The sequence below is a fragment of the Scyliorhinus torazame genome, chromosome 4 (genome assembly GCF_047496885.1).
Source record: "Scyliorhinus torazame isolate Kashiwa2021f chromosome 4, sScyTor2.1, whole genome shotgun sequence".
NCBI classification, from domain to species: domain Eukaryota; kingdom Metazoa; phylum Chordata; class Chondrichthyes; order Carcharhiniformes; family Scyliorhinidae; genus Scyliorhinus; species Scyliorhinus torazame.
The window spans coordinates 184,347,136-184,361,773 of NC_092710.1; the positions used below are offsets into that span (position 1 = coordinate 184,347,136).

Sequence of the window (14,638 nt, forward strand, 5' to 3'; positions counted from 1 at the left end):
CAATATGAATAACAGACACGCTGACATTTGATCTCATAGACAATGACTGTCAAGAAGCTGGGGCATAATGGAACCATAAAGTTTATTTTACATTTATTTTTTAAAAATTAGGCACTTCAGGTGGTCTAATCTAAGAGTTAACTTTGCTCTGTTGGTTTATGCTAAAACCTAAACATTGAAATTAGATGGATACATTCAAATTACAATTGGTATTAATTATTCTCTTTATAACGTGTGGAAGATACTTCATCACCATACAGTTCGTTCAAAACTACGATCTTCTGCTCTGCACACTCATATTCACATCATTGTGATGTTGAACCTTTGATGTCACGTGGCCATTGTTTTTATTGCCAGCTCCCTCCTCTTCAGTCATTTCAACATCAAACCAATCATTTTTTCCCTTCTAAAAGCATGTAAGCAAGAAGCAAAACAGGAAAACACAGGAATATAAAGATTTTGTTGTCACCAATTGATGCATAGCTGTATTGTTTTTATCAAATGCTTGTAAATTTTGAGCAACAGGCCATAACTAAAACCATTAAAAAGTCTAGTCTTAAACCAGATTAAATGGTGCTTCATATTAATGAAAAAAAATAGCTTGCAAGATAGAATTGCCAGGTCTGCTCGTAAATTATACATTGTGTTAGATGTTCTTGACCTGCATAGCTCTGTAATGCATGTGACAAGGAAAATAGGTCACACTTAGCTGAATGTCAGATGATAAAACAAAGTGAAAGGTCATGGTTGCTTGATTGCTTCATACCATTCTTTCAAATGTTCATCTATTTACCACAAGTAAGAGAAATCGTTCAAAAATAATGCAAATAAGCATCCCTCATTTCCCAGGCACAAGTTCCTGATATTGGTTAGCTTTTTGGGCGGCAAGGTAGCACAGTGGTTAGCACTGTTGCTTCACAGCGAAAGGGTCCCAGGTTCGATTCTGGCTTGGGTCACTGTCTGTGCGAAGTCTGCATGTTCTCCCCGTGTCAGCGTGAGTTTCCTCCGGGTGCTCTGGTTTCCTCCCACACGTCCCGAAAGACGTGCTTGTTAGGTGAATTGAACATTTGGAATTCGCCCTCTGTATACCTGAACAGGCGCTGCAATGTGGCGACTAGGGGCTTTTCGCAATAACTTCATTGCAGTGTTAATGTAAGCCTACTTGTGACAACAAATATTATTAGTTAATTATGGGAAAGGCCTAAGTTTAAAAAAAATAAATTTAGAGTACCCAAATAATTTTTTCCAATTAAGGGGCAATTTAGCTTGGCCAATCCGCCTAGCACCTCCTTGTGAACCTGGTCCTGGGGAAGTGCGACATTTATAGGTACAGGCAGCGGGCGACCGTGGGGGTCATCCGGCCAGACTGTCTGCCCCTCTTCCGCGCTATAATCGCGGCCAGGCGTCCCTAGAAAGGGAGCACGCAGTGCCCGCGGGAACCATCGAGGCCTTCCATGCCCGGTGGGCATCGCAGGGGTTGGGGTGCTTTATTGACCCCTTTAATTGCACTCTTATTTGATGTTTCGAAGTTTCCGTTGATCTTTGTTATGTTCGGGCAGTGCCACTAACAAGAGCGGCCCTTTTTTGCTTTGTCCCTGTTTGTTTCCTTTCTTCTGTTTTATTGGTGGACCTCAAAAGAATGGCCACTCCACCTACCATGCACATCATTGCGTTGTGGGGGTGAAACCCACACAAATAGGGGGAGAATGTGCAAACTCCACAGGAACAGTGACCCATAGCCGGGATCGAACCTGGGACTTCAGCGTTGTGAGGCAGCAGTGCTAACCACTGCGCCACCATGCTGCCCTGGGGGAAAGGCTTAAGCTGAAAGTGGGACTTACACACCGCAATGGATTAAAAATTCGCTGACATGGCACCTCTGAGCATTTTTATACAGATTTTAGGGGCCAGTCACATTGTGCATCTGCAAAGGCCTGGGACAATGCTGACGATTGCCAACGGAGGGAGAGGATCCAAATGCAGTGGAAATTCAAACAAATAAAACTCTATAGTAAGCAAAATTTATGCACATCCAGATATCGGGATATAACATACAATATAACAGCAGTTATACTGTTAAAAATCATTTGCTGCTAATAGACAGGTGTTAAAGAGAAGTGAGAATGAGTTATCAGAAGATATCATCCTATTTGTGATGAGCTCAACAAAATTACAGACTGAATTAAATTCCACGGGGATTCAACCAGTCCCTGGCCTGGACTCCAGCAGGAGACAGGCATAACCCACTGTTTTAGCCATGTACCCAGAGAACGACTGGTTTCCTAAAGTTATGACACTGCATTACTGAAACTCCGGTGGAATTTCGGCACCACTGAAACTCCGGTGGAATTTCAGCACCATGCACTGTTTCCTAACCCTTTTGACCTGAATGGGCAATCTGCTTTAGGCATTGTTTAGCCACACCATAATGAGTTTTCTGTTAGAATCTGCATGAAGCCATTAGACCAGCAAAGCTCAATGTGCATAACAGAAACCATGAGAGACAAAAATCATATCCACACTCTGGCTTCAGCATGTTCATGAGCAGCTTAGATACACAAATTAACCATTCAAATGTGGTGACTTGCCAAATTTAATATTTTTTATTCTGGCAAGACCATTGCGGATTGTCCATCCCCAATTGCCCTTAAGAAGGTGGTGGTGAGTCACCATCTTGAACAGCTGCATTCTATGTTGTGAAGGTATTGCTTTACACCGGTCATTAATTTAACCTCATGTAGATTTGTACCACTTAACATGGTTAATATAGAGGATTATAAAGTTTAGACAGGACTGGGCAATATTCAATTTAAATAAACTATCCCTGGAAACATAGATGCCATAAAAACAAATCAGCAGAACTTGGGAGTGTTTGTTGAAACTTCAACTTTTCAGGCGGTGGCAACCGTTCCTAGACTATCTCGCGGAGTGTTAGAGGAAGGTCGGTCAGCAGCAGCAGCAACCTTGGGGGGGGGGGGGGGGGGGGGGGGGACGTCCTGGGAGAGCGGGGGGGAGGGAGGGGGGACTGCCTGGGAGGGTGGATGAGCAAGAGATACCATGAAGGGTTGGGGAAACTGGCACGTGCGGGTGAGGGCCAGTGTACAAAGCTGTGTAAATATATCATTTTGCCATGTATATATCTTGCTCTGCGCGATTTCTCGGTTTTTTTTTGTTACGGGGGGGGGTTATTGTTTGTAAGGGAGAAAAATTGTGTTAAAAAACTTTAATAAATATATTTTTTTTAAAAAAGAAACTTCAACTTTTTACCATCAGTTTCCTTTACTTGCCTCTACTCTCCCTTTTATGCAACAACTTCAACAGGATTATTCTTCATCGTGTAGGTAGTCCCCTGGCTCCTGACTTTGGTTATGAGCATCATATGACTATTGACACATCAATATTATTAAAGCTGAGTGCAATCTCATCCACACACTCAAGTTAAATAGAGCCGAATTGGCATTATTTTCTTCCTCAGTCTCAAGATGCTGAGTTTAAATGCAGCATCCTCACCAACATGACTCAACTGGCAAACTGACCTGGGCCTTCCTGCTCTAATATTCAGGGCTGACCACGATGTACATTTACATGTTGTGTCATCTCAGTTATCAAGTATTGCTGGCTTTACAAAAGAAATCATCAGAGATTGAGTTGCAGCAGTGTGCAGGAAGACTGCACTTGAAGTCATGTGCCTTTAAATAAGAAATTGTGGCTAAAGTACTAACTTTTCTCATCTGATAGAACAGAATTTAGACACATATTATTTCCATCACACCACAGCCTAATTATGTTGTGCTTGTACAGCGACGTGGGCAAGAGCAGAGGACGAGCAAAAACTGGGAGTCAACACATGAATAAGTCTCTTTTCTCTAGGTGCTGACTCACGATGTGATAATCTTCACACAAGATTGACAACGGCACCTGTCGTGCCTCACCCAGTTATTCATGAGTGGCCATTAATAATATTGCCGAGATATTTATATCATGGAAGACATATGGAATGTAATCTTGTTGCAATTGACAATCATACAAACTTCCCAGCAAAAGTCACTGAATATCAAACTGAAGCAGACTGCGTGCATAATTTTTCATTTCCCTCATTTATATATGTGAAGGCCAATAGCAGGGTTGCAATGCTGCCCTGGCTGAGATCAGCACAAATGTGAAATCAAATCTGTGAAGTTCAAAGTCAAGCCTAATGTATTTAGCTGACAGGCTAGAGAGGGAAATCAACAACTACTTCCTGAAAAGTAATACTGCAGGTAAAGATAAACCTGGTTTCATCTGAGTTCAACTTCACATAATACAGTCCTATAAATATCCCTTACCTTAATACTTCGACAAATCAAAACCTCTTTGAAATGAGCTGGACCTTGACTCTTGGAAGTTGGAGTGTGTGCAGAATTTTAAACACAAGTGAACTGCACCCATTACAACATTACTGTCTAACCCCCTCCCCACGATCTGCTTCCCCATTTGTTCTTTTTAAATGATTTCAGAGGTCAAGGTTCACAAATGTTTACTTAGTTACTGAACTTCTCATTCTGGCCAATAAAAAGGAAGTGTAATTCTGAAGGTGGCAAATTCTTTTATTGGGCTGTTGCTACCAATATCAAAGTAATATCCTTATGGGTGGGTGCTGCTGTGAACACACAGGACACAGACTATTACAGTTAAGTACAAGACCTTGGAAGGTTGATTTCTTAAAATAGTACCAGTTGTAAGGAACATATGAATTCGGAAAAGGAGTATGGTTGTATATTGTACTATACTAGGCACAGTATAGAAAAGATGCCAAAGCAGGACTGTCAAGCATTGTTTGGGGTTATTCTAAACTTCCACAAAATTAAAAATTGACGTATTTCTCCCATAAAGCATATCCTGTCCCATTTTAAGGCATTTCACAGCTGCAGTGTCACTTCTGGAATGATTTGGTCATTTTCAGGTCCATGGTAAATTCAGATCATTATATGGTCATTAAATTTCCAAAGCAAGCCGCAGAAATGAAATAAGACATCTTTCAGCTTTTAATCAGCGTTAGTAAAAAAAAGAATGCAGCTCTGCACAAAAAAATTGTCAGATTTCTTTTGCAGGTCTGAAAGAAGACTCCCAGAGCTAACATGACTAAATAAAACTTGAGTTTGGGTTCCACCCACACCGGGCACGACAAATGGCATTTTGCCTCCTTCAAAACATTAGTCACTTTAACAGACAGTCGATTTACTAAACTGCACAAGTTTCCCACTAAACATCAATGCTCCTTACCTTTGTACTGATCAGAGTAAAAGTTTTTATTCAACATTTTCTTTTCTGAACGGTTGAAGCTGCTATCGTGCTGCTTATTTTTTTTGCCGTTTCCAACTGTTGAGCTCATTGGCTGAACAGCACAGTATTGCATTTTATGTCAGCAAAATTAAAGTGTTTCTTTGAAAAAAAAGTGACATTTCCGCTTTCTGTGACTTTATTTCTGTACTTATAAGGAAGCGGGTGTTGATTTTTATCAGCAAGCTTCCTGTAGCAAGTATATGAAATAAATGATGTCATGTTGCTAATGCTATAGAGCTGAATAAAATGATAATTTTCTCACTTTGTGAAAAGTTTTAACGTGCAATGGAATCCATTGCCTTAGGAATAAATAGCAACTTTAAAGATTATACCTTTCTCTTGACATTGACTGATACAAAAACCTGTATATTGCTCTTGCTTTAAAATGACTTGAATTGCACCGTCTCCTCCCCATATACATAGAAATGGTCGGTCATCTGAATGTGGATTCTCTTATCTGACTAGGACGGTTTTGATTACTTGGCCCATCTCCATATCTGCTCAGAGGTGCCAAGCCAGTGCAGACAGCTAGTTTCTTCTCTGCCTCTTTTCAAGCCTAATATAACTGAAGATAATAACTTAATGTCTGACAAAATAAAGGAAACAGTATTCATAATTTTGATTCATATTCACATCTTCAAGTCTACAGAATGTTAAACTGCTGAACTATCAAATCACTTGTTCTGAAATGCAACAATCTGTATACACAGAAGAGAAACATGCAAGTTAAAATGGCATCCTCTTTGCAGTAATTTTCTATGAATTAATGTTCTAAAATACATTGCCAATATTAGCTACATTAAGTCTTGACAAACAATCCTCAACCAGGTTACTGAATGAGGAACTAGAATGTGTGTGTACGTGGGAGGGGTGGGGGGAGGAGAGCAGGAAGTACATTCAGTGCATTGTATTCACTTCCTGTATCTTGCATTTGAAAACACTTTGTACTCACAGGTGTTGGTTTCTAGTAAATGCCTGCTGTGTACTCACCTAGGAAGTGTATCAGGGACATTGTCAACAGCAATTGCCATGTTCATACATCTGTGGACACATCCTGTCTACAAAACCTAATTTTGTTATCACATTCTTGTCACACTTGCTGTCATTTGCTCCATTATAAATTCCTAATTTTACGCATATAATCGGAACTGCCCATGAAAACTTCTCAGCCTGTACACACCCTCTGGCCAGTTATGACACTAAGTGCTCCTACTGGTGGTAGTGTATTATTACAATGTGATAAGCCGTCATAGGAACTTGGTAGCTCATAATTTGCTGTCAAAATAATGGTGAGGTAATGGTTCAATTCAGTGAACTGCATGATGTACTTGTGCAGCAGATATAAACTAAACTCATCGCAGAAATTAAATCCATGTCAGTCTAAGAACTATCTTTTTAACAACGCAAAATGCGTTCGATTTCTGAGGTTAGTCAACCTCTTTAATTAATTACAAATAGCTGTTGGAGATTTTTTTAAATGCAAAATATATATTTTATTTTTCCTTTTTCTCTTAAGTCACTCTTTCCTCCCCCCCCCCCCCCCCCCTCCCCCCACTACCCCCAATTCTCTTTCTGTACCTGATTTGGCATTAATTCACCCTACACTTCCTTTTCAGTCCTTGCACTGGTAATTTCACAATTCGTCAACCTGATTGGTTAAGGGGGCATGCAGTTGCTTGCTCTGTTCACTCCGTTTCCTTCACTGTCACGTTATCAGCTTGCACTTTCACAGCAAACTGGCAGCAACATTTTGAAGAACATGCAAGGTTAACTCATGACACCATGGCACACGACGACCAAATATGAGAATATTAAAAAAGACAGAATGCATGACTCTAAAATGACGATTCAGTTACATGTGCAACCCTTTTTAATATAAAAGGTTTTCACAGTAACTTCATTGCAGTGTTAATGTAAGCCTACTTGTGACACCAATAAAGATTATTATTATGTTAATCCTAATTGTGTAATATGCTAATGAGACAGTATACATTGTAACAGGAAGTGATGCACTGTCTCATGATCTTTCTTTCTCTTTTGGACCTCATGGAAAGATGAAGCCACTGTAAGATGTGATAAAGACCATAGAAATAGGAACAGGAGTAGGTCATTTGGCCCCTCGAGCCTCCTCCACCATTCAATAGGATCATGGCTGATATGACGACATTCCTCAGCTCCACTTTCCAGCCCTATCCCCGTAATCCTTGATTTCCTTACTGATCAAGAATCTATCTATCTCAGCCTTAAATATATACAAGGACTCTGCTTCATACTTTTAACTCCCATTTTAGTTCGGAAAAAATCTTTTCTCTCTGTGGCAAGAAGTTCCAAGACCCATAACCCTTTGAGAGAATAAATACCTCCTCATGTCAGTTTTAAATTGGCACCCCTTTATTCTGAGATTGTGCCCTGTGGTCCTACTCTCCCATGAGTGGGAAACCCTCTCAGCATTTACCCTGTCAAGCCCCATAAAAATCCTATAGGTGCGATCTAACCAAATTGCAACAGAATCCCCTATTGGACAAGATGGCACACTGGTTAGCACTGCTGCCTCACAGCTCCAGGGTCCCAGGTTCAATTCGGGCCTCGGATGACTGTCTGTGTGGAGTTTGCACTTTCTCCCTGTCTGTGTGAGTTTCCTCCGGGTGCTCTAGTTTCCTCCTACAGTCAAAAGATGTGCAGGTTTGGGGTTAGGTGGGGTTACGGGGATAGGGTGGAGGCATGGCCTTGGGTGGGGTGTTCTTTCCAAGGGCCAGTGCAGACTCGATGGGCCGAATGGCCTCCTTCTGCACTGTAAATTCTAAAAAAAAATGAGTCATTCAATTTTCATAAGCCATCCAGTCCAAAGATATGTTCTCTTTATGCAACAGAACTCACTTAGCTGGGTGTTTCCCTGTGCTCGCAGGACATAAAAACATCACGTTATCTAATGGGACTTGGTTGCAATCTGGGGCCTCAGTGGGAATGCCCTGCTGATGCCAAACTTAGTCCCGTTTCCTACACTGAGATCCGTTCAATGGGCAGGATTCATATCGCAATGTCTCACGAGATCCCCTTAGATCTCACGAATGTGGCGAGCTGGGTAGATCCCGCGTTCGGGTGCAACTCGGCCAGTAGATGCATGTTTCCATCACCTCATTCCTCTAAATTCCAATGAGTACAGTCCCATCTGTTTAACCTTTGCTCAAAAGACAATGGCGCAATTCTCCAGCCGCGTCCGCCCGGCGACCAGAGAATCCCATCCGAGGTCAATGGAGTTGTCCATTGTATGCGGCTCACCAGTAGCGTTCTTGCGGCTGGCGGGTTGGGAGAAATCAGCCCAATCCCTCCATACTGGGAATCATCCAAGTGAATCTTCTCTAAACTACCTCCAATGAAATAATGGGCGCGATTCAGCAAACAAAAGTCAAAGTTCACTTTTGGGCATGTTTGCGGGTGTTTCTTGGCGGCAGCAGCAACGAGATTCACTCTGCTAAATACCGGCACTTTGCCAGTTTTTTGAGTCTCGGGGAGTTTCTCCTGTCAAGGGCAAGCTTCAGTCAATCTCGCAGGGGTGCCATTTTAAATGGCAGCCCCCCCCCCCCCCCCACCACACACACGCTTTTGCGACCACCCTAACTTTGTCAAGGCCCTTGAACCCTCGCTCATCGCTCCTCCAATAGACAAGGCCCCCGCCCCCCAGGCCCAAATGCTGGCAGTGTCAATCTGCACCCGGACACCCTGGAAGTGCCCTGGCACAGAGTGGTAATGCCAGGGTGCTAGGTTGGCAATGTCAGGGTGCCAGGGGGAATGCCAGATTGCCACCTTGCCCTGTCCCCGTGCACCCAAAGTGTCTGGTCTACGTTTGTGGAAACCAGTGCGAAACTGCGCCCTGGAGAGGTCTTGCAGGCACGGCGCGGGATACATACAGTGTCCATATATTTATTTAAATATATAGATCTGGGTCACTTCCAGAGCCCAGCACGGGGCCCGATTTGGGGCTCTCGCACAATTCACCCATTAAGCCCAGCTCAGCGCCAGGCAATGCAGTCGTTGAATCCCGCCCAATATCTATCCCTCGATAAGGGGACCAAAACCACTCTCAGTACTTCAGATGTGGGCTCACCAGTATCTTTTACAGTTGCAGCAAGACTTCCCTACTCTAATGCTCCAACCTTCTTGAAATAAGGGCCAACATTTCATTCACCTTCCTGATTACCTGTTGCACCTGTGTGCTAGTTTCTGTGTTTGTGCACAAGTATCCCCAAATCCCTTTGTGTTGCAGCTTTCTTCAGATTTTCTCTATTTAAATAATACTTTGTTCTTTTGTTCGCCATTCCAAAATGAACAACTTCACCTTTTCCCACAGTATGGGCGGGATTTACTTTACCTATGTTTTTCGGCGATGGAGGAGGCGCGCCAGCGGGATTTACTGGTCCCGCCGTTGTCAACGCGATTTCACGTTGACAGCAACCCCCATCGCCGGGAAACCCTTGACCTTGAAATTGACCTTCTCGCCAGCCTGACAGCCAGGAAATCCCACCCTATACTTCATCTGCTAACTTTTTGCCCACTTACTTAACCTAAATATTTCTTTGCAAACTGTTGTATCCCTTGCAAAGTCTGAAAATTTGGCAACAGTGCATTTGCTTCCTTCCTCAAGTGATCCAATTAAGTCTCCCCCACTTGACTACTCTTTCCTGACTCCCTACCCATTATGCTGTCAGAATTCGACAGAAAAATAATCTAATGTCTGCAAATTCTGATTTGGCCTCCATGTGAAGCAGAGTTCAAGGTCAATACATAGCTGTACCATTGCTTTCAGATGTAATTGAAGTCAGCATTATAAACTCAAGTCCGCATTTACCACAGAAATAGCCTATTTAAACTTAGTGCTGTAATTATACCCGCCCACGATGACAATGCTGTAACACTTTATTTTTGCAGAACTCAGCTCTCAAGCCTGCACTGCTGAAAGACATCACCTTTTTCAACCAACTCTGCGTTTCTTTTCAGTTGCCACATGCTTAAACTGTAAATATTGCACAGAAATAAGGACAAAATATCTGACCTTTAAATGAAGGCTAAATTACACTTGAGCCCTGATCCCAACCTTCTCACCCACCACCTCACTTCACCCCATGACTACACTTTGTCTTGACTTCCAACGCAGTTTATTATATAACACATACAAACTCACACGAGTATATTAAACATCATACATTTGCCACACTTCCTGTCTGCACAAATTGATTTGCTATTGTTATACTTTTGTCACATCATACATTTTAACTTCCTTTCCATTATAACCAGTTTTGCTGATATAAACTTATGCGCATGTTAAATTTCACACACCACCACTAAACCTACCAAACTCAACTGGCTCTCTGTGGAAGTCAACACTAAAGAAAAATTGTACATTTTTTTGTTAACTCATCCCTGCTGTTCCAAATAGTATCACAACTTCCCTTGATATACGTTTATTAGCCGACTTGTCAATTTGCCAATTTTGTGGCAAAGACATTATCCAGCAGATGGATTCAAGACTTAAGCAACAGAAAGAACGCAATTGAGCACTACTTGGAAGTGTTGATAGGAATACACAAATGCACAGGACTGGAAACGGCAATTTCAGCTTACTTGGCTGGTCCCTCATGCTTAATACAGTACTCATGTCACAATATTTTCATGGTTTAATTAAAAGATGCACAGATCCCGGATTAACGCTGACCACGGTTGTCAACCAAACTTTCGACTTTGAACAAAATAGATATTTGCCAGTATGAAACTAGAATTTAATTTCAAAGTGTTGGTCAGTAAAATGGGAAAAATAAAACCCAGTCTTGCATTTTTACTATTAATATAGTCAAGCCACATCAATAACCTTTTCTAGTGAAAAGTTAAATACCAGTGATACATCCACTACAAGTTCCCGCCGGCTGAGAGCAGGAGTGGACGACGCCGGCGGGACTCAGCATTTCCACGACAGCCATTCGGCCCATCCCGGCCCCAGAATCGGCGGGGCGGCTGCATAGAGCGGACCACCGGCGCCGCGCTAACCACGCCGGCGCCAATGGCACCGATTCTCTGCTCTGCAGAGAACCGCATGCTGGCGTCGGGCGGCGTGGCCCGGACGGGGGGATTCTCCGGCCCGGCCCAGAGCTGAGAGAATCCCACCCATGGTGTTTCCAAATGGTAATTTCTTGTCAAGGTCAAGATATCGAAAATAGAACACTGAAAATAGAACACAGTAAAATTTTGTAAATGTTTAAAATGTCTTTTCTTAATCTTTATTAAGTTCTGATCTAATAACAGCTCTTCGAACCACTCCTACTTATCTCTACTGAGGCATGAACGTGTATAAAATGCAAACGCAGAAGATGGCTTCGCTTGTTGAAGCAGTAACAACATCTCTGTACATACTCTATACCACATTGCAGACTTACATTGTTACTGATGACATCTTGGAGCCCCAGTAACCACATTCAACAGTTACAACCATCTTCAATCAGCCGCAGCTGTGACTCAGAGCTCGCAATCCAGAGGCCCGCAGGAAGTCAGTTTTTTAAAGCCACAGTATGCCATTTCTTCTTGGTCATTACTAGCCGATTTAAACCATTTTGAAATATTATTACTACCCTTTTCAAGAACACTAAACTAATTTCATAAAACACTGCAGTTAATGTTCATAATTATCAGTATGCGAGACAAAATCAAAAGAGAAAAAAAAACGCAAGAGCTCTGCAACCTCCTCCCGCTGTATCTCTCAGTACACATTCCAGGTCCTTCAAGCAAAAGTAAAATACTAAAAAGTTGAAAACCTGGAATAAAAACAGAAAATACTGGAAATACTCAGCTGGTCAGGTGGTATTTGTGCAGCTTGATCCTCCAAGTCTACGTTCACCTAAATTATCCCCTTTGTACTTTTCATGAGGTGGCCAAATGTTTAATCATCTTGAACTCCATCTAGAACCACTTTGCTGTTCTGCTTTACTCCTCGATTTGAAAAGTCTCCTCAAAATCTTTTTGACTATGCACTTGATCACATTTCTATTGCTGCTTGTGCCTCCTTCCCCATGTGAAACACATAGGACATCTTATTGGATTGGAGTTGTTGTGTTATGCTGCTTCGGATAACACAGGCTGCTACCTGATGCAGTCTTAACTAAAGGATGCTCCAGACTCTGAAATGAGTTCAACGTGTTTATTGAACTATTAACACAGTTCTCAAATGAGTTTGACTCTTTGCTAATCTAACTGTAGTAACTCAGTCTAACTGTACCAGCTTGCTCTAAGCCACGTGCTGGGGTGTGATGCTGTTGATCAACCCTGTCTAACTCTCTAGATGTCTGTCTGTGGAAAGAGACCGGGTGTGAGTGCCTCATCCCTTTTATAGTGTTTATGTCATGCCCCCTTGTGGTGATGCCACCTCTGAGTGTCCTGACTGCCCATTGGTTGTGTCCTATTCTGAGTGTTCATTGGTTGCATGTTTGCATATCGTGACATCTCCCCTTTTTTTTAACATGTATATACATGCGAATGTGTCTGTCTAATGTGACTGACTGAGGAACACAGAACAGAACAAACAAAACAAATGCTCAGAAGTCCAGTCTCGGATGCTTGCTGATCCTCGTCGACTGCCGGAGAGGTGGTGGAGGGAATGACGGTGTCTTGATAGACGAGTGGGAGACACGACTGGTGGTCTTGTGGTTCGAGGTGGCAATTCGACATGTGGAAATGGGGGGGAAAGTGGTTTTGGGCAAGCAACTTTTCGCAGTGCCCTTCGATTCCTTCGCACAATGGGGCCATCAGTCATACGTATGACATAGGATCTGGGCGTGGCCTATCGAACAACGATAGCCGGAGCAGACCACCCACCATCCAGTATCTTGATCCTAAACGTGTCTGCCGGGGATAGCACGTCCAGATCGGTGGCATGTGCGTCATAGCCCTACTTCTGGCTGTGGCGTAGCTGCTGCATCTTCTGCAGCCCCGGAGGTGATCAAGGTTGGGAAGGTGTATGGCTGGAAGCTTCGTCTGCAGGTCCCTGTTCATCAGCAGTTGAGCTGGTGACATGCCAGTGGACAAGGGAGTCGCCCGGTATGCAAGTAGTGTAAGGTGTAAGTCGGAAGCGGAGTCCGAGGCCTTGCGGATGAGCTGCTTAACGATGTGCACCTCTTTTTCGACTTTGCCATTGGACTGGAGGTGACATGCCTGAAATTGTAGCTCTTGGCAAACGTGGACCATTCTCGACTGTGGAAGCACAGGCCATTGTCGCTCATGGTGGTGTTCGGGATGCCATGCCATGAGAATTCTATTTACATGCTTTGTTGACGGTCCATGAGGTCTGGCAGCTTCAGCACCTCAGGATAGTTCAAAAAGTAATCGATGATTAAGATATAGTCACGACCATTCGCATGGAATAGGTCAATGCCAACCTTGGACCACGGAGAGGTCTCTAGGTCATGTGGTTGGAGCGTCTCCTTGCTCTGCGCTGGTTGTAACCTCTGACAGGTTTCGCTGTTCAGGACCATGTCCATGATGTCCTGATTGATGCCGGGCCAGTAGACAGCTTGCCGGGCCCTGCGCCTGCACTTTTCGACGCCCAGATGTCCCTCATGAATCTGCCGCAGCACCGTGCTCTGGAGACGTAGCGGGATGACTATCCTGTCCAGCTTGAGCAGGATGCCGTCGATCAGCGTCAGGTCGTCCTTGACGTTGTAGAATTGAGGGCATTGCCCTTTCTGCCAGTCATTGCTGAGGTTGTGGATGACTCGCTGCAACAGGGGGGTCTATGGCGGTCTCTTCTCGGATGAGAACGATCTTCTCATCTGTTGCCGGGAGAGTGCTTGCACACAGTTGTACCTGCAATTCAATGTGCTGGATAATCTCCAGTGGTTCACTGGGTGAGTTGACGGAGTGGAACAATGCATCGGCGATGATGAGCTCCTTGCCAGGCGTGTACACCAAATTGAAATCATACCTCCGGAGTTTGAGCAGAATTCTCTGCAAACGAGGCGTCATTTCGTTCAGGTCCTTTTGGATGATGTGGACCAGAGGCCTATGATCCGTCTCAACAGTAAATGTTGGCAAGCCGTAGACATAATCATGAAATTTGAGGATGCCGGTGAGAAGACCTAAACACTCCTTCTCAATCTGCGCATATCTGGTCTCAGTGGGTGTCATTGCCCGTGCCGCGCATGCTATTGATATCCAGGATGACGTGTCGTCTCTTTGAAGCAACACCGCCCCAATGCCACCCTGATCGCATCTGTGGATATCTTGGTCTCTCGGCCTGGGTCAAAGAATGCAAGGACGGGTGCAGTGGTGAGCTTGA

General features: G+C 43.5%; 1 protein-coding gene across 10 annotated transcripts in view; it reads right to left on the reverse strand.

Annotated features, from left to right (window-relative positions):
• asxl2 (ASXL transcriptional regulator 2) overlaps positions 1-14,638 on the reverse strand; it is a 430,279-nt gene that overhangs the window by 92,583 nt on the left and 323,058 nt on the right. The window contains exon 1 of one of the 10 annotated variants that reach the window (XM_072498974.1): positions 5,263-5,345. The exons of 8 other annotated variants lie outside the window; for them this stretch is intronic. In XM_072498974.1, coding sequence (XP_072355075.1) covers positions 5,263-5,299 — 37 coding nt within the window. In that variant the 5' untranslated portion in view covers positions 5,300-5,345. Of the gene's footprint in view, positions 1-4,325; positions 4,345-5,262; positions 5,346-14,638 lie in introns of those variants that run through there. One more of the 10 variants, XM_072498978.1, reaches the window with a different exon arrangement.